Source organism: Acanthochromis polyacanthus, chromosome 1 (assembly GCF_021347895.1).
Source record: "Acanthochromis polyacanthus isolate Apoly-LR-REF ecotype Palm Island chromosome 1, KAUST_Apoly_ChrSc, whole genome shotgun sequence".
Taxonomy (NCBI): Eukaryota; Metazoa; Chordata; class Actinopteri; family Pomacentridae; genus Acanthochromis; species Acanthochromis polyacanthus.
The window spans coordinates 35,619,881-35,647,555 of NC_067113.1; the positions used below are offsets into that span (position 1 = coordinate 35,619,881).

Sequence of the window (27,675 nt, forward strand, 5' to 3'; positions counted from 1 at the left end):
ATGAAAAAAACTCAAAAATTGTTCCAACTGACTAACTTGTGCAAAAACACAAAAGACAGTTTTAAAAACAATTCAAATTGTCTCCAGACTGGGTTAAGATCTGAACAAAGTAGTGTAAAAACTGTCTGAAATAGCTTAAAACTGCAGAAAACATCTATTTTTCAATAAAGCTGCAGCGTTCTCGGGGCCTGTTTCTGTAGAATATTAACTGTTCTGCTTCTTCCTCTCCAACACAAACTGCAGCTTTAAATCGTTCTGAATTACAGGATCAGAGTTAGAGACCAAACAGATAGGAGGTTTTCTCTGCAGGAGGTCCGACTGTTTGGAAACAGTCAGAAATAAGCCGAAGCTGCAGCTGGAGGAGCTAAAAACACTGAATTAAAACGGTTTTATCTGATCTGCTGTTCACTGGATTAATCCCAGCTCCTAATTAAATGTAGAACTGCTGAATAAAATGTCAAAAGAAACTCTCTTTTCTGCCTCAGTTGACTTCAAACCTAATTCAAGCTGAGTTTGCATTTTAAATGAGGAAAAATATGAAGCGTTGAAGCTTGTGTTACCGACGACTGAGTGGGTTTTAATTTAAATTCCTTTGATTGGAGAGGAAAAGCTAATTCCTTTAGCTCAACTTAGTCTGTTAGATTTAACAGAATTTCATAAACACATCATGCAGTCTGTTGCTTTTTGTGTGTTTAGCGAAGATGTTTTTTTTGGGTAGTTAAATTCTTGTAGATTTGATCACATGACAGAATTTATATATTCTAGTGTTGGATGTAGACAATATAAAACCTGGTTTACCGGGACCTAAAATGAGACATTAAAGCACGGCGGTGGCAGCGTCATGATGTGAAGCACGGCGGAGGCAGCGTCATGATGTGAAGCACGGCGGAGGCAGCGTCATGATGAAGCACGGTGGTGGCAGCGTCATGATGAAGCATGGCGGAGGCAGCGTCATGATGTGAAGCACGGCGGAGGCAGCGTCATGATGAAGCACGGCGGTGGCAGCGTCATGATGAAGCACGGCGGAGGCAGCGTCATGATGTGAAGCATGGCGGTGGCAGCGTCATGATGTGAAGCACGGCGGAGGCAGCATCATGATGTGAAGCATGGCGGAGGCAGCGTCATGATGTGAAGCACGGCGGTGGCAGCGTCATGATGTGAAGCACGGCGGAGGCAGTGTCATGATGTGAAGCATGGCGGAGGCAGCGTCATGATGTGAAGCACGGCGGAGGCAGCGTCATGATGAAGCACGGCGGAGGCAGCGTCATGATGTGAAGCACGGCGGAGGCAGCGTCATGATGAAGCATGGCGGAGGCAGCGTCATGATGAAGCACGTCGGAGGCAGCGTCATGATGAAGCACGTCGGAGGCAGCGTCATGATGAAGCACGGCGGAGGCAGCGTCATGATGAAGCACGGCGGTGGCAGCGTCATGATGTGAAGCAAGGCGGAGGCAGCGTCATGATGTGAAGCACGGCGGTGGCAGCGTCATGATGTGAAGCACGGCGGAGGCAGCGTCATGATGTGAAGCACGGCGGAGGCAGCGTCATGATGAAGCACGTCGGAGGCAGCGTCATGATGAAGCACGTCGGAGGCAGCGTCATGATGTGAAGCACGGCGGAGGCAGCGTCATGATGAAGCACGGCGGAGGCAGCGTCATGATGAAGCACGGCGGAGGCAGCGTCATGATGAAGCACGGCGGAGGCAGCGTCATGATGAAGCACGGCGGAGGCAGCGTCATGATGTGAAGCACGGCGGAGGCAGCGTCATGATGTGAAGCACGGCGGAGGCAGCGTCATGATGTGAAGCACGGCGGAGGCAGCGTCATGATGTGAAGCACGGCGGTGGCAGCGTCATGATGAAGCACGGCGGAGGCAGCGTCATGATGAAGCACGGCGGAGGCAGCGTCATGATGTGAAGCACGGCGGAGGCAGCGTCATGATGAAGCACGTCGGAGGCAGCGTCATGATGAAGCACGGCGGAGGCAGCGTCATGATGTGAAGCACGGCGGAGGCAGCGTCATGATGTGAAGCACGGCGGAGGCAGCGTCATGATGAAGCACGTCGGAGGCAGCGTCATGATGTGAAGCACGGCGGAGGCAGCGTCATGATGAAGCACGTCGGAGGCAGCGTCATGATGTGAAGCACGTCGGAGGCAGCGTCATGATGTGAAGCACGTCGGAGGCAGCGTCATGATGTGAAGCACGGCGGAGGCAGCGTCATGATGAAGCACGGCGGTGGCAGCGTCATGATGAAGCACGGCGGAGGCAGCGTCATGATGAAGCACGGCGGAGGCAGCGTCATGATGTGAAGCACGGCGGAGGCAGCGTCATGATGAAGCACGGCGGAGGCAGCGTCATGATGAAGCACGGCGGAGGCAGCGTCATGATGTGAAGCACGGCGGAGGCAGCGTCATGATGAAGCACGGCGGAGGCAGCGTCATGATGTGAAGCACGGCGGAGGCAGCGTCATGATGTGAAGCACGGCGGAGGCAGCGTCATGATGAAGCACGGCGGTGGCAGCGTCATGATGTGAAGCACGGCGGAGGCAGCGTCATGATGTGAAGCACGGCGGAGGCAGCCTCATGATGAAGCACGGCGGTGGCAGCGTCATGATGTGAAGCACGGCGGAGGCAGCGTCATGATGTGAAGCACGGCGGAGGCAGCGTCATGATGAAGCACGGCGGTGGCAGCGTCATGATGTGAAGCACGGCGGTGGCAGCGTCATGATGTGAAGCACGGCGGAGGCAGCGTCATGATGTGAAGCACGGCGGAGGCAGCGTCATGATGAAGCACGGCGGTGGCAGCGTCATGATGTGAAGCACGGCGGAGGCAGCGTCATGATGAAGCACGGCGGAGGCAGCGTCATGATGTGAAGCACGGCGGAGGCAGCGTCATGATGAAGCACGTCGGAGGCAGCGTCATGATGTGAAGCACGGCGGAGGCAGCGTCATGATGTGAAGCACGGCGGAGGCAGCGTCATGATGTGAAGCACGGCGGAGGCAGCGTCATGATGTGAAGCACGGCGGTGGCAGCGTCATGATGAAGCACGGCGGAGGCAGCGTCATGATGAAGCACGGCGGAGGCAGCGTCATGATGTGAAGCACGGCGGAGGCAGCGTCATGATGAAGCACGTCGGAGGCAGCGTCATGATGAAGCACGGCGGAGGCAGCGTCATGATGTGAAGCACGGCGGAGGCAGCGTCATGATGTGAAGCACGGCGGAGGCAGCGTCATGATGAAGCACGTCGGAGGCAGCGTCATGATGTGAAGCACGGCGGAGGCAGCGTCATGATGAAGCACGTCGGAGGCAGCGTCATGATGTGAAGCACGTCGGAGGCAGCGTCATGATGTGAAGCACGTCGGAGGCAGCGTCATGATGTGAAGCACGGCGGAGGCAGCGTCATGATGAAGCACGGCGGTGGCAGCGTCATGATGAAGCACGGCGGAGGCAGCGTCATGATGAAGCACGGCGGAGGCAGCGTCATGATGTGAAGCACGGCGGAGGCAGCGTCATGATGAAGCACGGCGGAGGCAGCGTCATGATGAAGCACGGCGGAGGCAGCGTCATGATGTGAAGCACGGCGGAGGCAGCGTCATGATGTGAAGCACGGCGGAGGCAGCGTCATGATGAAGCACGGCGGAGGCAGCGTCATGATGTGAAGCACGGCGGTGGCAGCGTCATGATGAAGCATGGCGGAGGCAGCGTCATGATGAAGCACGGCGGAGGCAGCGTCATGATGAAGCACGGCGGAGGCAGCGTCATGATGTGAAGCACGGCGGAGGCAGCGTCATGATGAAGCACGGCGGAGGCAGCGTCATGATGTGAAGCACGGCGGAGGCAGCGTCATGATGAAGCACGGCGGTGGCAGCGTCATGATGAAGCACGGCGGAGGCAGCGTCATGATGAAGCACGGCGGAGGCAGCGTCATGATGAAGCACGGCGGAGGCAGCGTCATGATGAAGCACGGCGGAGGCAGCGTCATGATGAATCACGGCGGAGGCAGCGTCATGATGAAGCACGGCGGAGGCAGCGTCATGATGTGAAGCACGGCGGAGGCAGCGTCATGATGAAGCACGGTGGTGGCAGCGTCATGATGAAGCACGGCGGAGGCAGCGTCATGATGAAGCACGGCGGAGGCAGCGTCATGATGAAGCACGGCGGAGGCAGCGTCATGATGTGAAGCACTGCGGAGGCAGCGTCATGATGAAGCACGGCGGAGGCAGCGTCATGATGTGAAGCACGGCGGAGGCAGCGTCATGATGAAGCACGGCGGAGGCAGCGTCATGATGTGAAGCACGGCGGAGGCAGCGTCATGATGTGAAGCACGGCGGAGGCAGCATCATGATGAAGCACGGCGGAGGCAGCGTCATGATGTGAAGCACGGCGGAGGCAGCATCATGATGAAGCACGGCGGTGGCAGCGTCATGATGAAGCATGGCGGAGGCAGCATCATGATGAAGCACGGCGGAGGCAGCGTCATGATGTGAAGCATGGCGGAGGCAGCATCACTGATTGTTGATTAACCACCAGATTAATAACCAGAAACATCCCCACATCATGATGATGCCACCACCGTGCTTCATCATAATGCTGCCTCCACCGTGCTTCATAATGGGGATGGTGTATTTCAGGTTTGTCACTTTCAGAGATGCTTTTTGTGTTTTTGTGTCGCCTTTCTCCCTGTTTCCATAATTTTCTTAGTCCCCATTTGTCTTTTTTTATTTTGTTTTGTGTATTTTTCTTGTCTTGTGAACATCTTTAACCTGTAAATGGTTTGGATGGTTTCATTTTCTCCTTTCAGTCGGCCCACTGGCATCATGTCGATCTTTTTTGCACCTCAGTCGTGTTTTAGTGTCTACTTGTTGGTTTCATATTCTGTTTTGCAGCACATACTGATGATTTTGTGTCCTTGTGTTCGTTTAACTGCCTTATTTGGGCGTCGCTCTGCGTTGCTGACGGTTACCCCACCTGTCATCTCTACGTGTCACCAGATCTCAGGTCATGTGACTGCAGCCGATGTGGCGGTTTGATCCGTAAACTCTCATCTGATCCTGCTGGGTCGGATGGGTCTAATTCCTGGTGTGAAGGGGGGTGTAAATCCTGACTTTAGGATGCGTTGTGTGTCTCTCTTTGTGAGTTGTTTGTAGCGCAGGGATCAGCCGGAGAGCCGGGTTCAGGAGGATTCATCACTTATTAGGACGCAGCGCAGGGATTAGACTAATACCTGGGTTTATAGGGGGAATGGAAAACACCTGAAGCAGAAAACCTGGAGGAAGCGCTTCATTTTTCCTCTGATTTCTGTTTCATTTCCACTAAAATATTCAGCTTCTGGCACAGAAAACCTTAAATAAATCAGCTTCAGGATCATTAGACAGCAGCTCGAGATGATTTTAGCGTTTTCCAAACACAAAAGAACAACATTTTATTTTGTTTTCCTTCTTCCTGCTGGTTGCTTTCACTTTGCAGCCGTTTTTCATCATTTTTATGGACATTTCCTCTTTTTAGTTGGTCTGATTGTGTTATTTTCTGGTCATTTTGTGTGTTTTAGTCGTTTTGAGTCTTTTTGCAGTAGTTTGTGTCTCTTTTCAGTTAATTTTTACACCCTTATGGTTGTTTAGTGCCTTACAGTAATCATTTAGTGTCTCTTTGTGTTAATATTTTGTCTATTTTTAGTTTTTTTTTCATCTGTTTGCATCCCTTAGTGTCCATTTTAGCTTCCTTTGTTCGTGTTTAGCATCACTTTCTGGTCTTTTTGTGTGTTTTTGGTCAGCATGTATCACTGTTTTGTTATTCAGTTTCTCTTTTCTGGTAGTTTTTTGTCTTTTTTCAGTCTGTTTGCATGAACTTTTGGTATATTTCACTGTGTTTTTGTTTCTTTAATGTTAGTTTCTGTCTGTCTTTAGCTGGTTCCACCTCTCTGTTGTTGTTTTGTGTCTATTTTCAGACTGTTTGCTTCCTTTTTTTTGATTATTTTCACCGCATTAGTCGTTATTTAGCATCATTTTCTGGTCTTATTGTGTGTTTTTGCTCAGTTTGTGTCTGTTTTGTTGTTCAGCTTCTCTTTTCTGTTTGATTCCTTTTCTGGTTTATTTGCCTGCTTTAGTTGTCTTTTTGTCTATTTAATGTCTTTTTTCAGTGATTTTTTATTCATATTTTCATAAATATCTTGAGTCTCTGAATCATTTGTCATCCGTTTGTGATGAATTTCTCTTCATAGTTGGTCTTTTTGCTTCATTTTCTTGTGATTTTGTGCCTTTTTATCAGTAGTTTCACCTCCTTCTTGTAGTTTTACACCTTGTAGTGATACTTTACTGCTCATTTTAACTGCCTTCGCTCTTATTTCACTTCACTTTCTGGTGTTTTTTTTCTCGTTGTGTTCATTATGTCCGTCTATTTATAGATAAAAACTTTTCGGTCCATTTGTGTGGAATTCACTCGTTGTTTTCAGTCATTTTCTCTCTTTTTCCGACACTTATCGAGCCATTTAATTGGCTTTTAGTTGTTGAGTCTTTGGGGGTTTTATGGATAATTTTGATCAGGTTTGTGTTAATTTTCTCTCTGTAGTCGGTCTGCTGGCATCTTTCTCTGAGTCTCTTTGCTTCAGTTCCACTCCTTTGTTGCTGCTTTGCGTCTCTGTTTTCTTGTTTGTTTATCTATTTTCTGGTGATGGAAACTGAAATTAAAGTGTTGAAGGCGTTAGGGGGACGTTCCTGGGACGTTGTCCTGTGGTTCTGGTTCTCTGGGTTCTGTTGTTTGGCGTCACGCTGCTCCTCCTCAGACGGCGCTGATTGAAGTGCATGATGGGAAAGAATCGGTCTGTCGGGGGGTTTCTGTGTGTGTGTGTGTGTGTGTGTGTGTGTGTGTGTGTGTGTGTGTGTGTGTGTGTGTGTGTGTGTGTGTGTGTGTGTGTGTGTGTGTGTGTGTGTGTGTGTGTGTGTGTGTGTGTGTGTGTGTGTGTGTGTGTGTGTGTGTGTTGATGACATCAGCAGAGTCATTGGAGGACCGAAAAAAATTCAGGATCTAAAAATAGAAAAGAGAGAAAAAGTAGGACGACGACATCATCCTCAACACCTGCTCTTCATCATCACCTTCATCTTCCTCTTTGTCTTTTCTGTTTTCTTCTTCTTCATCTCCTTTTTTTCTTCTTCTTCCACTGTTTTATCTTCTTTGTGTTCTTCTTATACTTATTCTTCTTCATATTTTTCTTCTTCCTCTTTGTCTAATTTTCCATTTTTCTACTTCTTCTACATCTCCTTCTGCTTTTTATCTTCTTTGTGTTTTTTTCCTCCTCTTCTTCTATTTCTTCATTGTTGTATTTTTCTTCTTTATCTTCATCACCATCATCTACATCTTTATCTTTTCAGTTTTTTCTCCTTCCTCGTATTCTTTATCTAATTTTTCTTCTTCCACTGTTCCATATTCTTTGTGTTCTCCTTCTACTTCTTCATCTTCGTTTTTTCTTCTTTGTCTTTTTCTTCTTCTTCATCGCTATCTTCATCTTCTACGTCTTCGTTTTTTGTCTCCTTTCTCTTCTTCTTTTCCAGTGTTTTCTCTTCTTTGTGTTCTTCATCTGCATATTTTTCTCCTTCTTCATCACTTCATTTTCTTCCTCTTTGTATTTTTCTTCATTTACTTTTTAATCATCATCATCTACATCGTCTTCTTTGTCTTCTCTCTTTTCTTCTTCTTCTTTCTCTCCTTCTCTTCCTCTTCTTTGTGTTCTCCTTCTTCTTCATCTCGGTATTTTTCTTGTCTTTATCTTCCTCTTTATTGCGATCTTCATCTTCTATTTCATCGTTTGCTATCTCTTTTTTCTTCTTCTTCCACTGTTTTATCTTCTTTGTATTCTCCTTCTTCATCTTCATATTATTCTTCGTGTTCTTCGCCTATCTCTTTTTCTTCTTCTAGTGTCTTGTCTTTATATTCTTCTTCCTGTTTTTCTTCATCTTCATGTTATTCTTTGTATTCTTCTTCTTTGCCTATCTCCTTTTTGGTCTTCTTTTTCTAGTGTTTTGTCTTCTTTATATTCTTCTTCATGTTTTCTTCATATTTTTCTTTTGCTCATTCGTCTTCTTCTTCATTTTGTATTTTTTCTGCACGTTCTTCAGCTCCTTCTTCTTCCTCCTCCACTCTTGTCTGTTTTGTGTTCTTCTTTCTCATCTTCTTCTTATTGTTCTGCTTCTTCGTCGTCTTTTTCTTCCTCTTCTTCCTCTTCAGTCACTTCTTCTACCACCTCTTCATCCTCTCCTCATTTCTTCTCTCCCGACGCTGAACTTTATTGACCTGAACTGATTGTTTCTGATTGATTATTGATCGTTGGTATCTGGAGGTTAGAGCAGCAGCAGCAGCAGCAGCAGCAGTGGTGTAAATCCTGCTGTCGAGGCGTTTTGTTTGGCGTCTTTGTGCTGAAACCTCCTCCCACAGACCTGGAATCACAGATGCAGCAGGTCAGGCAAAAATAGAGGCGAGCAGAATATAAGAAGTGTGTGGAGGAGCGTGACACACAAACCGTACGGGTCTGTGGAGGCACCACGTCCAACCTGCAGCTGCTGCAGTCCTGGTTTCACAGCTTCAGCGATCAGAGTGGATCCTCAGACCTGAAGGTTCAGACGTGGAGGTCCACCTGTGACCATCTGAACACCTGAGATCAGCTCAGTCATTCAAACTGAGTCGATGTTTTCTGAATCTTTTTTTATCAGATGTTGTTGCACTTTTATATAAAAATGTTTTTCTGTGCGTCAGTTCAAAGTGTCCTGAAAAAAAGGATATTAAATAAAGTCCATATACGACCACAAAGACACAAAAGAAAGAAAAAATATCAATAAAGAAGACACGGTTAAACACATAACCACAACAAAACCTTTACAAACACACAACCATGACAACAAAGGACAGACAAAAACCCCACAAAATGTCAGGAAAGAGACAAAAATGATCACAAAGAGAGACAGAATAAACACTGAACAGCCAGAGAGACACAATAACAGTAAATACACAAAAAATTACCCTATAAAGACAAATTAAAATTTTTCTCATAACCACAAATCAATCGTTTGATATTAACCTGTGTGTGTCTGTGTGTGTCTGCTTTCTGTAGTTTTGCAGTTCTGTAATTTTGTCGTTCTGTAGTTTTGTTATTCGATAGTTTTGTAGTTCTGTCCTTCTGTAGTTTTGTACTTTTATAGATCTGTACACAAGAAACTTCACTACTCAGTATCTCTGCTCAACCAGCCTCATTTGCATAAACACACCCACATCGCCCATATAAGGTAAAGGAAGTGCTTCATTACTGAGGTAATTATTAAACCAGGTGTTACAGGCTTGGGGGTGTGTGTGGATCAGGTAGGGCGTGTTTTCTCTTCTATTCCTTTAGTGGGCGTGGCCAGGGGCACCTGTGGCTCACTGGCAATCAGTGGAAGGTGTAAAGCTCAGCATCACCTTTTAACCAGACCGGCAGCTGGAGTGTGTGCTGGTGACTCGGTGTGGAACCTGGACTCAGCTGTTGTGCTTCAACTCATTGTTGGAACGTTCTTTCGTGGTTAAGGAACTCGATTCCCTCGTGTGTATCTCGGGTTTAACTCTCGTTGTAAATAAAGTTATTTTTCCAACGCGTGATCAGTCTTCAGCCTCTTTTACCTGGTTTCTTCTTCATATTTGTTACTCCCCTCATCCCCTAGTTCTCGGGACGTAACATATTTGGGGGCTCGTCCACTGAAGTTGTGTGTCTTTGTTGTTGGTCTGAGCTGCTGACAGTAGTTCTACTGATCAAAATAAGGTTCCTGAAGTGACTTTATTCTGCTTTTACTGCACTTCAAGGTGTCTTTGTGGACGTTTTGTGTCTCTGTGTGGACGTTTTGTGTCTCTCTGTGTGGACGTTTTGTGTCTCTGTGTGGACGTTTTGTGTCTCTCTGTGTGGACGTTTTGTGTCTCTGTGTGGACGTTTTGTGTCTCTGTGTGGACGTTTTGTGTCTCTCTTTGTGGACGTTTTGTGTCTCTGTGTGGACGTTTTGTGTCTCTCTGTGTGGACGTTTTGTGTCTCTGTGTGGACGTTTTGTGTCTCTCTGTGTGGACGTTTTGTGTCTCTGTGTGGACGTTTTGTGTCTCTGTGTGGACGTTTTGTGTCTCTGTGTGGACGTTTTGTGTCTCTGTGTGGACGTTTTGTGTCTCTCTGTGTGGACGTTTTGTGTCTCTGTGTGGAGGTTTTGTGTCTCTTTGTGGACGTTTTGTGTCTCTCTGTGGACGTTTGTGTCTCTCTGTGTGGACGTTTTGTGTCTCTGTGTGGACGTTTTGTGTCTCTGTGTGGACGTTTTGTGTCTCTCTGTGTGGACGTTTTGTGTCTCTGTGTGGACGTTTTGTGTCTCTGTGTGGACGTTTTGTGTCTCTGTGTGGACGTTTTGTGTCTCTCTGTGTGGACGTTTTGTCTCTCTTTGTGGACATTTTGTGTCTCTTTGTGGACGTTTTGTGTCTCTGTGTGGATGTTTTGTGTCTCTTTTTGGACGTTTTGTGTCTCTGTGTGGACGTTTTGTGTCTCTGTGTGGACGTTTTGTGTCTCTCTGTGTGGACGTTTTGTGTCTCTGTGTGGAGGTTTTGTGTCTCTTTGTGGACGTTTTGTGTCTCTCTGTGGACGTTTTGTGTCTCTCTGTGGACGTTTTGTGTCTCTGTGTGGACGTTTTGTGTCTCTGTGTGGACGTTTTGTCTCTCTTTGTGGACGTTTTGTGTCTCTGTGTGGACGTTTTGTGTCTCTCTGTGTGGACGTTTTGTGTCTCTCTTTGTGGACGTTTTGTGTCTCTGTGTGGACATTTTGTGTCTCTGTGTGGACGTTTTGATTCTCTGTGTGGACGTTTTGATTCTCTGTGTGGTTGTTCTGTCTCTCTGTGTGGACGTTTTGTGTCTCTCTTTGTGGACGTTTTGTGTCTCTGTGTGGACGTTTTGATTCTCTGTGTGGTTGTTCTGTGTCTCTGTGTGGACGTTTTGTGTCTCTCTTTGTGGACATTTTGTGTCTCTGTGTGGACGTTTTGTGTCTCTTTGTGGACGTTTTGCGTCTCTTTATGATTATTTTTGGGTCTGTTGTGGACATTTTGTGTCTTTTTTAATGACTGTGACTGTGTTTTGCCTCCTCTGTCTCTTGTTTTGTGGTTTTGTGTCTCATTGCGGTCTCTTTGTCTCCACAGCGCCCCCCTCAGTGCGGATCGTTCACTCCGGTCAGACCTGCAGTGTGGAGGAGGAACGATACAGCGAGAGAGTTTACACCATCAGAGAGGGAGAGACTCTGGAGCTGCAGTGTCTGGTCACCGGACACCCACGGCCTCAGGTAGAACTGGGAGGACTGGGATCTGATCATGTTTGTTATACTGGTTTGTTTTCAGAGTCTAGAATGGAGCTTTGATGATTACATAATTATTTTAGTCACTTAAACTTTTAAACCAACTTTTCAACTCTAAACTAAATGAGAAGAAGAAGGAAATCCTGGAGGACCAGATGATGTTTACTGAGACAGAAGAAGAGTTTCAGTCACTGAGGTTTTCTTCTTTTTACGGCCGCTATAGAAAACGTTTTTAATCGATGACTTCTCTGAAACCTGACAACTCAGACACAAAACTACAAGTTTAGATTGTTTAAGGTGGATTCATGTCTCTGAAGGTGTTTTGTGCTTCTTTTTGTAGTTTTGTGTCTCTTTGTTGTTTTGTGTCTTTTTGTTGTAGTTTTTTTTGTCTGCGGTCATTCTGTGTCTCTTTGTGGTTCTTTTGTCTCTTTGTGGTTCTTTTTTGTCTTTTTGTGGTAGTTTTGTGTCTTTGTGCTTGTTTTGTGTCTTTGCGGTAGTTTTGTGTCTCTTTGCGGTAGTTTTGTGTCTTTGCGGTAGTTTTTTGTCTGCGGTCGTTTTATGTCTCTTTGTGGTTCTTTTGTGTCTCTTTGTTGTAGTTTTGTGTCTTTGTGCTTGTTTTGTGTCTCTTTGTGGTTCTTTTGTGTCCTTTTGGTTCTTTTTCATCTCTTTGTAGACTTTTTGAACATTTTATGTCTGTTTGTGATCATCTTTGGTCTGTTTTGGACATTTTGTGTGTTGTTTTAATCACTCTTAGTGGTTGTTTTGTGTCTATAGTTGTGTTGTTCCTCTTTTCCATCCTTTTTTACCGCTGTGACTTTGCTGTGTCTCTTGTTGCTATAGGTTTGTGTCTCTATCTGTAGAGCGGTCGGTGTCTTCATGCTGACCTCGGTTCACTTCTGAATAATCTTCTAACGGACGCCACAGCAACGAGGAGCGCCCAGTAGCTGCTCTTTGTAACGGATTTTTCTTTAAACTGTATTTCTGACACATTTCTGACAGAGATGAGATGAAATATGATCTGATTTAATTTAGTTTCAGCTGTTTGTTCTGCCAGACGGCTTCAGATTCAATATTTAAACACAGAACCTCAGAGCTGCTCCTGTCCTTCATCAGGAACAATCAATAAGCAGGTCAGATCAGCTGTGAATGACAGCTGCTCTTCCTCCTCTTCATCCTCCTCTTCCTCTCTGCTGTCAGTCTGCTGCTGCTATAAATAGATCAGCTGTTGGCACACACTCTGAATCACACACACACACACACACACACACACACACACACACACACACACACACACACACCAGAAAACACGCTCAGTTTTTTTTCTGCGTCACTGCAGAGCTCAGCTTCCTCTGCATCCTTCCTTCATCCCTTCTTCTCTTCTTCCTCTTTTCTTCTCTGTCTCCTCCTTTCTTCTTCCTCTTCTTCTTCTCCTTCTTTTCTTCTTCTCCTCCTCTCATCTCTCTACTAAACCAGGTCTTCTTATCTCCCATCTTTAACGTTTTTTTCAGTCTCATAAACATGTTCTGATGCATCCAGTCGCTGTTTGGTTGCAGAATGAAACTCTGTGGAAAAACCGGGAACGATTTTCTTTAGCGATTGTTTTTCTCAAGGAATTAATAGTAAAAATAAATGCAGGAATTAATGAAAAAATGCGACTCCAAACCTGAAAGTCGTTACAAAGAAGTGAAAGGAATTACTAAAGAAAAGCAGCAAACCCTCCCATTAGACAAACTGGAAGCAGACTTTTGGTTTTTCTTCACAGTTTTAGTCATTAATCAGTCACAAAAGTTGTTGCAAGTTTGAATCCCTTTTTCTCTGGAATCTAAAGTTTTAAACTATTTAGACACTAAACAACTCATTAATTCCTTCATTAGATAATCAACGGTTTGTTTGTGGTGTGATTTTTATCATTAAGTCCAGAGAAGCTGCTGTTTGATGTTTTTAGTGCAACAAATAGCGAATGTTTTCATCGAATAGTAAATTATTTTTATTGCTTTGTCTCTAAAATGTCACTTTCTATGTTCAAAACCAGTCTAAAATGAATCTGTTTGAACAGGTGGCAGATTTGTTTATAAACTGGTTTAAGACCAGTTTTGGATTTGATTTTAAACTCGATTTTTTAGACTAGTTCTGGATTTAATTTCAAACTGGTTCTAGATTTGGATTAAGACTGGTTCTCAATTTGGTTTTGGGCTGGTTTTGAACTTGGTTGTAGATTTAGTTTTAGAATGGTTCTGGATCTAGTTTTAGGCTGGTTTTGGATTGACGTTGGTTTGATGGTAGTTTAGCTAGCATGCTAACATTGGGCACCATGACAAAGACTCCTGTGTTTGTGAATGACCTCCAACCAGAGCTAACTACTGAAGATGAGCTGTGGACGGTGTTTTAATGTGTTATGAAATATACAATAGATCTATCAGCATATAGAATGATGTCTGCTGTACCTGTTTGTTTTATGATTGATTGATTATTGATTGATGGCGTTGCTGACTGTCGGTAAACAAACTAGAACTTGTATCTATGCTGTCCGTCCTGCTGATGAAAAACACTCTCTGTGTTCCCCTCAATGCCAGGCATCTCTTCAATCAGTCCAGTTCAAAGCTGTGCATGGAATCTATTTTCGGTCCAGACTCGTTTTCCCATGAGCCTCCTCTCTCTGAAGGCAGGAAGCAGGTCACCCACAAACTGAAACCTGTGTGGTCGCTCAGATTTGATTACTTGTGAAGAGCCTTTAATAAATCATCAGTCCAGACTCCTGCCGGCTGTTTTTGGTCCAAACTCTCACCTGAGCTCTGCGAATGCTGCAGAAGCGGGAGTCACGAAGAGAAGTTAAATATACAAACTGTTCGTCGTTCACCTGCAAACGCTTTGATTTATCCGGTAACCTCCTCCTCACTGACGTGGTGCAGCCTCCCTCCTCCATCCTCAGCTACAGTATTTACCAAACGTCAAAAACAACCTTCCTGCTGACAACAAACTGCTGGAAACCTTCACGGTGCTCTGACAGAAACATGCACAGAAACACAAAGAGACCACAAAGACACAAAATAACCTGAAAGCAAAAACTGATCTAGAATCAGCTCAACAAACTGTCCAAAATGAGTCGAACACCAGTCATAAAACAAGTGAAAAATCTGTCCAAAACTGTCTAAAACCAAGTCTAAAAATCACTACAAAACCAGTTTAAAATCACTACAAAAACAGTTCCAAAACCAGTAAAACCCCCCCCAAAAAATGCAATTAAAACCATTCTAAAACCAAGTTCAAAATCAATACAAATACGCTTTAAAATCAGTCTAAAGCCAAGTCCAGAATGAGTCTAATACCAGATCTAAAAACCAGCTCATAATCAATCTGAAACTAGTTTAAAACTACATTTAATACTGGTCTTCAAACAGACTAAAATCAGTTCAACACAAAGTCTAAAACTGCGTCTAAACCCAGTCTAAAAACGGTCCTAAACAAAGTCTTGAATTAGTCTAAAATCAGTCCATAATTAGTATAAAAGAAGTCACAAACTGATCTAAAAACAGTCCAAAACAAAGTCCAAAATTAGTCTGAACGGCATGTAAAACCACATTGAAGGCCGGTCTAAAACCAGTGGAGCACTGGTCCAGAACCAACATAAAAAGTCTGTTTTAAACCAGTTTAACGCAAGTCACCAGCCAGTCTGGAGCACAGTCTAAAACCATGCTAAACCCTGTATAAAACTAGGGTAAAACCATCCTAAAACCAGTACAACACCTGCCTCAAACCAGTCGAAAAAGGGGTAAAAAAAAGTCTGTTCTACACCAGTCTAACGCAAGTCCCCAACCAGTCTGAAACGCAGACTAAAACCAGGACGATACCAGGATAAAACCAGTCTGGAACACAGTTTATACCAGAGATCTGGTGAAACCATCAAGGACTCAGTCTGTTATTAAACGAGGAGACAGAAGGTAATTTAAAATAAAACTCTGGCATCATTTCTTCCGTGGCGTTGTGGGTTTAGTGCCTGGCTCTGAAGCTCTGTGGCAGCCTCAACAGATCCCTCCATCCTCCGTTCTTCCCGTCAGCCCAGACAGTGTGCTGTTGTTGTAACTACACTGGCGTTGTGTTAATTAGACGTTTGTCGTCACTGATCCGGGATCTGCCGAGTGTATTTTTAGCTCTTTAATTCAGTCTGACGGCCGATAAAAAGTCCGATTGTGTCTCCAGCTGGCAGCGATGTGTTGAGGACGGAGCAGGTGGAAGAATCAGAGTGTAAAATCTGCTGATGGAGGTGATGGAGACCAAACATGCTGATGAAACGGGCCGCTGTAGCTGCTGGGAGGCTTTAGATGGTTTAAACTCTGATGGAAATCGTATTTTATATTGATTTATCCAGTCTGAACCATCCAAAACCAGTCTGACACCAGTTTAATACCACACCCAGTTTGGCTTTAGACTCTGCTTACTTTTGATTTTATTCTGGTTTCAGACTGATTTTCCATTTGGTTTTAAACATATTTTAGACTGGCTTTGGATTTGGTTTTATATTGTTTTTTCATATAGGATTTCTACTGGTTTCATACTGGTCTTGGTTTTAGACTACCAAGTTTTGGACTTGATAAAACATCCCCAAATCTCTACATTTAACAGTAGAATAAAACCGTTTAAGATGAGGTAATTTATCTGAAATATGAAAGTTTGAAACTCAGATTTGATTCATTTTCCTGTCAGAAGGACAACCATCACATGATGCGTTTGAGGACCATCAGAAAACTGAAAACCAGTTGTTCTTTCGCTTCTCACTGGTAAAACATTTTGTCTTTCTGGCGGTCTTTTAAAGGAAACTGGTCCTTCATCAGAGGTTTGGACTCATCTGGTTCCTACAGAAGATAATAGAAGACCCAGAGATGATGATAAAATCCACTGATGGTGATGCAATCCACCGTCTTCTAGCAGATAATCGACAGTCAAAGTACTGCAGTATTTCTGTCATCAGTTGAAGTATCGAGTACAGATGTCAGAGACAGATGGAGGAGGATGATGATGGTGGTGGAGGACGAAGAGCCAAACAACAGATGCTGAAAGAGGACAAATGTGGCCGAGAGGCTGGACAACACACACACACACACACACACACACACACATTTTTATATACACATTGTTTTGGACTGATATTTGGTTCTAGACTGGTTTTCAGGCTGGTGTGGAACTTAATTATCCCCCGCCTCCACGAAGTGGAAAAGGGGGATATAGGTTTGGCGTCCGTCCGTCCGTCCGTCCGTCCGACATGAAGGGGACAGCTTTTCTCAGAAACTATTACAGCTAGGATTACGACATTTAGTGTGTAGCTTCACACCATGGACACCTTGATCAAGTTCAAAAATGAGACCTGTGCGATAATATTTAACAGAGTTATGGCCCTTTATCACTATTTTGGATATAGACTCATAGACATCACGTGTGGCGGGGGATATTGATGACCATGTCGTCTTGCTGGGACTTGACTTTAAGTGGTTTTGAACTGGTTTCAGACTGGTTTTGTTCTTGGTTTTACACTAGTTATAGACTGGTTTTAGACTAGTTTTGGATCTGGTTTTAAACTTTTTTGGATCTGGTTTTGAACTGGTTTTGGATCTGGTTTTAGACTCGTTTTGTATTGGTTACAGATCTGGTTTTCAACTGGTTTCAGGCTTGTTGTAGACTGGTTTTAGCTTGGCTGTAACTGCTTTTGGATCTGGTTTCAGACTGGTTTTGCTCTTGGTTTTACACTAGTTACAGACTGGTTTTAGACTAGTTTGGGTCATGGCTTTAGACTGGTTTCAGGTTCTGACCAGCTGCTCCTGGTTTTTCTTGTAAATGAAGTTGGATTTGTCAGACTCTGGTTGGATGTTTGGACTCGTTCTGGTGTTCCGTCCTGTAAACTGGGTTTTCTGTCGTCCTGCTGCAGATCCGTTGGACGAAGACGGCCGGCGGCGCTTCGGACCGTCAGGGCGACTCGTCTCTGCACAACGACACTCTGAAGATCGAGACCATCAGCCGGCACCAGGGAGGACGGTACTACTGCAAGGCCGACAACGGGCTGGGATCCCCGGCCATCCGCTCCATCCGGGTCGACGTCTACTGTAAGAACCGTCCAGGTGTTTCCTGTCTGTGTTACCTGTCTGTGTTAATCTACAGTCTGTCTACAACAGTCAGATGTAACCCGGTGGTTCTCTGACGTTTGAGTCATGAAAGTAAAATAATAATAGAAAGAGATGAAATACATTAGTGATCAACAGTATCCTGGAACAAGGTCCAACGTTTATAAAAAAAACCCATTCAATCCAAAAAATGGAATATATTAAAAAGGTACATTACATTAATAAAAAAAATTACAATAATGTAAAAAAAATTACAAAAAATGACAGTTTATTTTGAAAAAGATGAGTATTAAAAAATATAGTCTTGAAAAAATACATTGTGGTAAAAATTACGTTCAAAACTCTTTTAAAAAAAAATACTTTACAAAGAAGTGCATTACATCAAAAATATATCAACAGATATATTATTTCATAAAATGTACATGATTTTTGAAAAAATACATTATGATAATAAAGCAAATTTTTGTCAAAGGCCTAATTTTTAACATTAAAAAATGGTACATTATTATCACAGAAAAGACATTGGAGATATTATGTCAAAATAATTCTTTTTTTTAAGTACATGAAATGAAAAGTTACATTATTTAAAAATAACGTGAAAAAACTAAATTATGTAAAAGAAACCCATTAATTTAAAGAAGGTGCATTTAAGAAAAACATTATGGTTCAAAATTATGCAAAAATGGTTTTATAAAAAATACTTAAAACACAGAGCATTATGTTGAAAAAACTAAATTGTCAAACATATTTTTTAAATTAAAAGTGGTACATTATTGTAATAAAAAGTGACATTGGGCATATAATGTTGAAAAAGGTAAATTATTTTTGAAAAAGTAAATTATGTTTAAAAAAAGAAAAATTATGTCAAAACATAATTGTGTAAAATTTAAAAATTGTCAATTAAAAAAGCATTATTTTGAAAAGGGCAAATTATAAATAAAATATATTTAGGTAATTTGCCTTTTATAAATAATGTAAAACATATTGTATTTAAAAGGTTGTTTTTAAACAAAAATCTCAATTTCTTTTTGATAAATGGGAAATTATGTCCTTTAGACATTTTACAGCTTGCGGTATCCCCAGTGTTCCCAGTGTTCCCAGTGTTCCCAGTAGCAGCCTCCTCATGGTGTGTTTATTTTCCTGCTCAGTGACACAAACCTGCTGCTGAATAAAAGCCAGAATGTCCTGGAGGATGTTTCCTACTAAAGTGGTACCTGAACGCACCGCGGCTGAGTGCTGCCTTCAGGGCTCTCAGGTTTTTACACAAACATGTCCTGGGTGCCGCCCGGCCTGCAGTGCATCATGGGAGCCGTGCGTGAAGTGGATTAGCAGCCGTTAGCTTCGGGCGGCTACATAACCGGCTCATTAGGGCACCACCGTCCGATTGGTCGGCTCCAGTCAGCTGATCGGAGGCTCGCTGCGTTTAAAAGCCCCCGGCTCTGCAGTAATTACCCCCCACAGGAAAACTGACCCCAGAGAGTCGAGAATCAGAGACACAGTGAGTCAGAAGGTTAAAGAGGAAAAAGTGAAACGATAAAACTGAAGAGGAAACTTTAAAACATCAGAGTTTAAGGAGGAAATCAACCAGAACATCTGGTTCTTAATCTGCAGTAACTGATGAAGTTCTGAGGCTCAGAAATGATGGAAAAAGTCCATTAAAAAGTGATAAATCTGGACCACCTCTATGGACTTCAAAGAGCTGGAATGTTCTAAGTGAGACTCAACTTAAAGACAGGAAGCGACAAAGCAGAACATCTCTTGTAGAAAATTCTAGAGTAGACCTACCGAGAACTCTGCAGATCAGTGATTAATTTCTGCTATCTGGGTTTTAAAGCTTGGACTTAAACACAAACACAACAATGTTCACGTTCCTGGGTCATTTTTCTTGAAGAATCCAAACTACTTCCTGTTGAACAGAAGCTGTGAGCTTTAGGTTCTTGGAGTTTGTCCTGATTAGCTGACGATATGTGGATAACGACCTCTGCTGTTTCCTCCTCAGACCTGGATGATCCGGTCATCACCGTCCATCAGAGCGTCGGAGAGTCGAAGGAGCAGTTCTACTTCGAGAGGACGGTGTTCCTTCGCTGCGTGGCCAACTCCAACCCACCTGTCCACTACACCTGGAGGAGGGGGAGGGAGGTTCTGTCTCAGGGCTCCGACTCCGGGGTGGAGATCTACGAGCCCTTCTTCACCCAGGTCAGAACAACCTGAGCTCTTTATGTTCCTTTATCTGACGGTTCTGAGCCGTAAAGTCATTAAACTGCTCAGAAACAGGATTCTGACCTCTACGATGTTTTGTTGAGTCTCTAACAGTTTACGGATCCAAACTTAACCACAGTCGACTTCTAAACGGCTAAAAATACCGTCTGTGTGGCCGTAAACCTGTTTTAAATTCATATAAATGGTTCCTGTGTGAAGCTGCCAGCGTTGGGCTCTTTGAGTCTGAGGATTCTCCGCCGTGTTGAAGCTTCATCAGTGAAATCTGATTTTAACTCTCAGTGTGATTCCTGAGAGGATCCTCAGCTCCTAAATTAGTTCAGTTTGGTTTAATTTTAGTCCAACAGACGTCCAGACCAGATTCAGGAAGACAAATGTCTGAATGTTTGTGAAAATAATTAAAATCTAAACTCAAAGAAACAAGTTTTGCTGTCAGATTCTGAAGCTTCTGTTTGTTCTGCGACTGTTTTACGTCTATTAACCCTGAAAACTCCCAGCAGCAGTTTCTGTTTTTTTTTTTATGATCGCTGTTGGTTACTGAAGGTCTTATACTGATGTTGAACTTGGAAAAGTTTTTCTCTCATTTTACTTTCATTTGTCATTTTAGTCTTCGAATGTCCAAAAGATTGAGATCAAACTTGTCCAGAATGACAAAAGCTTGTTCACAATGAGTCAAAATGTGTCCAAAAATGTCTTAGTTGGTCCAAAATGGGCAAAATTCTGTCCAAAATGAGTCTCTAATGAGTTCAGAACTGTCTAAAATAAGTCAAAACTTGTTCTAAATGACAAAAAAAATCCAAAATCAGATTGAAATTGATCAAAATGCATAAACTTGTCCAAAATGACTCAACAGTTTTAGTTTAACTCCAAAGTGTTGAATCATTTTGGACGAGATTTGGTTGATTTAAACCAAAATGAGGAAAATTATTCAACATGTGTTTAAAAATGACCAAAAACCCCATCAAATATGACTTGAAACTTGTCCAGAATCAGTTCAAAATGTCACAAACTTACATCATCCAGAACACGTTCAGAATGACCCGAGATGTGTCCAAAATGAGTTAAAACTTCCTTTAATTATTTAAACTTGAAATAAATGATGAAAAGATGTTGAAAATGTAAAAAAAAATCTCTTCAGAATTACTCAAAATTTGTCCAAAATTAACAAAAGCTCGTCCTTGATAAGTTACAATGTGTCCAAAAATGTTTTAATTGATTGAAAATGAGCAAAATTTTGACCAAATGCGTCACTTTGCACAACTTAACACTTTTAGTTTGACTCAAAAATGCTGAGTCATTTCGGACAAGATTTGGTTGATTTAAACCAAAATGAGAAAAAATATTACCAAATACCAAAAACACTGGTAAATATGACCAAAAACACTGGTAAAAATGACCAAAAACACTGGTAAACATGACCAAAAACACTGGTAAATATGACCAAAAACACTGGTAAAAATGACCAAAAACACTGGTAAATATGACCAAAAACACTGGTAAAAATGACCAAAAACACTGGTAAACATGACCAAAAACACTGGTAAATATGACCTGATTTGTTCAAAATCACACAAACCTGCCTAAAATGACTAAAAACTGTCTAAAATCATTGAAAACATGTCTTTTTTGGACAACTTTTTTAGAATCCACAGTGTGAACCAGGATTCAGGTATAATATTTATGTTTTTTTTTTTTTCTCAGGGAGAGACGAAGATCCTGAAGCTGAAGAATTTGCGCCCGCAGGATTACGCCGACTACACCTGCATCTCCTCCGTCAGAAACGTCTGCGGCATCGGAGATAAAAGCGCCAGATTCAATCTGAACAACAGAACAGGTACGAAAACATTTAGAAGTGTCAGAGTTTTAGCATGTAAGGAGCAGATTCAGTCCTCTGGAGGAAACAGCTGCAATCATTTCAGAAATTTAGACATTGATTGAATGTTGACATGAGATTTACCTGAAAGCATGTTTAGTTGTCATTTAAAAGAAAAAAAACATGTCGAGAATTTTACAAAAACTGTTTCAGAATGACTCAAAATTTGTTTACTGAAAATCAGTTCATTTTTGACTTATTTTGAACTAAAAGGTCGAAACTTTGATGCCAAGATGAGTCTAAAATTTGTCTGAATTCAGAACCGTCCAAAATGAGTGAAAACTTGTCATAAATAGCAAAAACTCTCCAATATGACTCAACAATTTTAGCTAATCTCAAGATTTTTGAGTAATTTTGGACTAGATTTGGTTTATTTAAATCAAAATGAGAAAAAAATATTCAACATGTGTGTAAAAATGACCAAAGAAACTGTCAAATATGACTTGAAATGTGTCAAAAATAAGTTTAAAAACATCCAAAATCACACAAACTTGCCTAAAGGTCATTCAAGACATGTCTAGAATGATGGAAGATGTCTCCAAAATGAGTTAAAACTTTCATAAATGACAAAATAATTGTCTAAATCGAGATTGAAATTGATCAAAATGACAAACTTGTCCAAGATGACAAAAACATGTTGAAAGTTGATTAAAAACTGATGAGAATGACTCAGTTTGTCCAGAATGAGTCTAAAATTTGTCTCTGAGTTCAGAATTGTTAAAAATCACACAAACCTGCCCAAGATGACAAAAAATTGTGTAAAGTCTTTCAAATCTTGTCCACGGTTAGTGAATATTTGTATGAAATTATGAAAAAATAGCTTAAAATGTGAGAGTAGAATATTTTTATTGAAATCCTTTCCATGGGTTTTTGTTTTTTTCTTGGCAGTAGTGGACCTCCATACATGAAAACATTACTCAGTAAAGTTTTCACTTATTTTGAACTAAAACACCAACACTTTGATCCTGTTGATACGTTTTTATTATCTTCTTGGCAGCAGTGGGCTTCCATACAGGCGTCTCTCAGTTAATTTTTCCATCCCTGTGTACTTCTACTAAGCGATCGGCTGCCTCCGTACCTGTGCAGGTGAGCTCATACCTGGCTCCTCTGCAGCTCTCCGACCCGTACACTACTTCCTGCTGCCCCGCCCCAGGGGCTGATGGGATTTACATGATGTCAGCCTGACAGAGGTCGACTTGGCTATTTTTATCTCCTCATTATTATTTCTGCATTTAGCTGCTTTTCTGCAGCTGTGGAGGCGGCCGACGCTGCAGCTTTTCCACTCTGCAGCAGCAGCAGCTCGATGGATTATTTAAGGCCGATGAGAAATTTAAAAGCTCTCAGGACGTGAAAAATGTGCACATTATATAAATATATATGCTATATATAATATGTATAATATATATTAATGAGGGAGAGCAGCAGAGACCCACCTGGAGCCACCAACCAGAGGAAAGTAGATTCACTTGCAGTCTGTCGGCTTAGAAAGAAAAGATGATCATATGTTGTTGTTATTATTATTATTATTATTGTTGTTATTACAGAAAACGTGTGAGAGCAGGAAATGTAACGATGACGGATGTTTGCAGAAAAATAAATCAGCAAAAAATATAGAAAGAAAATCAGATTACAGCAGATAAAACAGAATCTTTTTAATAATTTTATGTCCTTAACATACACACTTTCTTTCAAATATAAGCAAAAAAACGATAAAATAATGACACTTTTAGCTCTTTTAAATACAGACAAATGTGTTTTCTTTGGTTTTACTAAACAAACAAAAAAAGAACATTACGGGAATCACTTCTGACAAATTGCAAGTCTGGAAGATTTTTTTAGTCCTATGTGAGTCATCTCAGACTATTTTCAATGCATTTTTCATTCATTTTAGGAACATTTTGAGTCATTTTGCACAGTGTTTATATTTTTGGATCCTATTCTAGTCAATTTTGACTCAATCAGGATTTCAAACAAGTTTTAGTCTCACTTTGGAGAATATGTGAGTCATTTCAGACAAGATTTTGTCATTTCAGACAACTTTAAACTGTTTCTGGAAATTTTTGAGTCATTTCTGACAATTTTTTTCCATTTTGGAAATCTTTCCCTCATTTATTGAAGTAAGTTTTGAGAAAGTTTGTCACTTTGTAAAATTCTGAGTCATTTCTGGCAGATTTTGCTCATTTTTGACAATTTGTGAGTCATTTCAAACAAGTTTATGCAATGTTGGGCATTTTTCTTTTCCTTTTGGAATGAGAGTGAGTAATTTGTGAGTAATTTCTGACCAGATTTGAGTCATTTTGGACAACCTGTGATCGTCCTTACGATGGTTCATCACATTTACCTGAAACTCAGACATGAATCTTGATCAGGTGTTTTATTCCCTCCATGCTGCCGTACTAAATAACCCCCTGGTCTCCTCCTCCAGCTCCTCCCTCCATCAAACTGCTCCTGGACGACCCCCTGGTGGTGAATATAGGAGAAACCATCACACTGGTCTGTGTGGCGTCCGGCGGCGACCCCCCTCCCAGCCTCAGCTGGGTGAGGCCGGGGGGGAGGAGCTTCCCAGGAGGAGCCTGTTGAAGGGCGGGACCCTGACCATCCCCGCCGTCACCGTGGACGACGGCGGTGCCTACAGCTGCGTGGCGTCCAACAACGTGGGAAACCCGGCCAAGAAGTCCAGCACCATCCTGGTCCGAGGTACGACTCGTTCGTGACATCACACGCCCTTATTTGGTCATTCTCGTTGTATGTTGGCCGGTAGAAATGCTTAAAGGGGAGGAAAACGTCTCAGGAACCTGGTTGTTCTCTGATCATGGATTCTTCAGTCAGTTCTGGTTTACTGAGATTCTAGCATTGATGGCATCTTTCTTTACCGATCCTCACTGATACTGAAGCTGGAGGAGCTGAGAGTGAAGCACGGTGGAGGCAGCATCATGATGTGAAGCACGGTGGAGGCAGCATCATGATGTGAGGCACGGTGGAGGCAGCATCATGATGTGAAGCACGGTGGAGGCAGCATCATGATGTGAAGCACGGTGGAGGCAGCATCATGATGTGAAGCACGGTGGTGGCATCATCATGACGTGAAGCATGGTGGAGGCAGCATCATGATGTGAAGCACGGTGGTGGCAGCATCATGATGTGAAGCACGGTGGAGGCAGCATCATGATGTGAAGCACGGTGGAGGCAGCATCATGATGTGAAGCACGGTGGAGGCAGCATCATGATGTGAAGCACGGTGGAGGCAGCATCATGATGTGAAGCACGGTGGTGGCAGCATCATGATGTGAAGCACGGTGGAGGCAGCATCATGATGTGAAGCACGGTGGAGGCAGCATCATGATGTGAAGCACGGTGGAGGCAGCATCATGATGTATAAATGGTTTGTAGAATAAAAAGCTGGTTTAAGTCCTGAAATTTGAGGGAAAAATATATCCAAAATCGCATAAATACACCGAGACTGATTAAATTTTTTTCTGGAATTACCAAAACACCCAAAATCACTTTCAGTTTGTCTTAAATGACTTGAAAAGTGTCCAGAGTTACAAATAAGAAGCGCCTGATTATTGTGACTATGGGACATAAAAACAGGTTGTGGACGTTAAATAAAACAAAGCTTCATCAGTAGCAGAAAAAACATCCGAACACGAAGCTCAGAAATGGGATTTTAAATATAAATACCTGCAGCAGCGGTGGTTCCACCTGTCCTGTTCAGGGACCCGGAGACTTCCCAGCATGCACCGGGCAGATGGGCCGGTCACATGGGATCCCAGGGAGCCAATCAGGAGGCTGCAGAGAGGAAACACAGAAAACGTGATTAAATGTGACCGGAGGCTGAGCGGCGGAGGTAAGAGCCGCACAAACACCGAACCCACGGGACGGACGCAACTCCCAGCATGCCGAGCGGCTCGTTCTGTAGCGCTGATCCAGGTTTTAAACAGCAGCTCTGATGTCACTTCCTGTCTGAGATACACTGGAAAAAATGACCTTTTTAACTATAATTTATCAAAACTATTTGTGTTAAATGACACAAAGGAGCTGTTAATAAGTCAAAATAAGTCTTATTAGAAATTTTAACCATCAAAAAGATGCAAAACCTTTTCTCTGACAGATTTTTTATTTTACAACATTTAACCATCAAATTACACTATTTTTTTACTGTGCTAAATTCAAAAGTTCTACAAAATCTCAACTGTTTTTTCAAAATTTGCTTATAATTAATGAACTCGAAATATTCACATAGTATTAAAAATTTGTCCAAAATGCCTCAAAAAATGTCCAACAAGACAACGAAATTGCTCAAAATTCACCCAAAATTACAAAATGATAATGATTTTGTCCAGAATTCCACAAAAAACAAATTCATACATTTTATATATTCACATTTACATTGAAAATAGCCTGAAATATTAGTCTGGGAATACCCAGACTGCCTGTGCACTCATTGTCATTTCGTTTACTAGGCAGTCTGGCGACCTGGGGTTGAATTTGTCCCTGAGTCAGGGATCCAATCACAGGACGGGGAGGGACAGTTAGACGATGACGCACACTAAGCGACTACGCGCAATGCATGATGGGTTGTTTGAGAAGAAGCGTTACCTTTGTTGTCGTGTTTCCGAAGGAACAAGCTAGTGGACTCGGTGGGTTTGGGCAGGTCTTTTTCAAAGTCCTCGGTGTCTTGGACGGGGTGGGTTCACGTTGTCTTTTCGATACGCTGCTTAACCGGACGTTCTCTTCCCATTGCCTGAATAAAGGAAAGTCTTTTTCAAGCCGACCGAGTGTGGAGGTGCAGCGCTGGCAGCATCTGTTTGACTGCTCCGGCTCCGGGGTGACTATCAGGTCCATCATCGCTAACCTATCTGATATGGTCGGCGTTGTTTTTGACACAAACATATCTGTGGAGTGTGCATAAACACGGGGTCCACTTTCCCTCATGTTTACTTTACATAAACGGCAAGAATCGTCCGGCGACATGGCGAAAGAAGCAAACACATGAGCAAACACAGCAATGATTCTTTTTCGTGGTGCTGCCGTCGCTCTGCATTTACGTCAGCGGCTAGCAGTGACACGATTGGCTGTGAGCTTCAACTGCCCCAGACTGACTGACATATGCAGCGCCCAATCAACGGCTGTGGAAAATTTTAAACTGCTCCACCCCTACAAGAAAATGAATAGCAGGTACCCAGCCTGTATCTCACTTGAGATTCAGGCTGGTGGTAGCCAGCCTACTGAAATATGTTCAGACCACTTCAAAAAGTCTTTGTTCTGTTTTCGTCTGGTTTACGGTGTACAGAGAGATGATGATGATGATGATGATGATGATGATGATGATGATGATGATAGTAGTAAAAACTTGAACGGCTCCTTTAATCATATTGTCTCAGGTCTCGTGTTTCCTCAGTTTGTCCAACAGGATTTATTCAACAGCATGACTCACCTCAGAGTGTGTGTGTGTGTTTGTGTGTTTATAGTGTGTGTGTGTTTTTGTGTGTATTATAGTGTGTGTGTATTATCGTGTGTGTTTGTGCAGCTAAAAGTTCCCTGGAGGTGAATCATTAAAATCATTAAAGTTCACTGAAGGAGAATCAGAAGTTAATGAACGTGCAGGAGGAGAAGAAGACAATAATAACAACAACAATAATAATTACAAAAGTGCAGTCCTCCTCCAAGGCTGCTCATTCCCCCATATGTCAGAAATGCAGCTTTTTTATGTCAGCATTTGATGATCAGAAATCACAGCATCATAGAATGTCTCCATTTCATACAGACGTACCCACAAACTAAAAGACCTTGTACTGAGCACAGGCGTGTGTTCTGCATGTGTACGTTATGTTCAGATAACGGATCACGTGACCTAAATATGTAACAGGAGGCGGGAACTGACGGGACTCAGAAACACCCCCACAGTTTAATCAGCTGTTCCTTGGATCATTTCTGATGGATAAGTCCTGATAAGTCCTCAGAGGTGGATTTGTAGTAGGATCATAATCAGCTGATGTAGTGTTCACTGGTTGTCATGGTTACAGTGACACCTTGCCGCTATCTGGCAACGATACAGAAATCTTTAACTAATCCATGGATCCAGACTAAAAGCTGCATCACTGCCAGAATCTGATCATTTGGTCCTTGAGTCATTTCTGAGCTTCTCTGGAA

General features: G+C 42.7%; 1 protein-coding gene across 1 annotated transcript in view; it reads left to right on the forward strand.

Annotated features, from left to right (window-relative positions):
• The window catches only part of mdga2a (MAM domain containing glycosylphosphatidylinositol anchor 2a), a 101,352-nt gene that overhangs the window by 16,236 nt on the left and 57,441 nt on the right, over window positions 1–27,675 (forward strand). Inside the window, 6 exon segments of the mRNA XM_051946914.1 lie at window positions 11,171–11,310; window positions 17,240–17,414; window positions 19,432–19,628; window positions 21,351–21,483; window positions 23,948–24,075; window positions 24,078–24,219. Of these exon segments, the coding sequence (XP_051802874.1) occupies window positions 11,171–11,310; window positions 17,240–17,414; window positions 19,432–19,628; window positions 21,351–21,483; window positions 23,948–24,075; window positions 24,078–24,219 (915 nt within the window).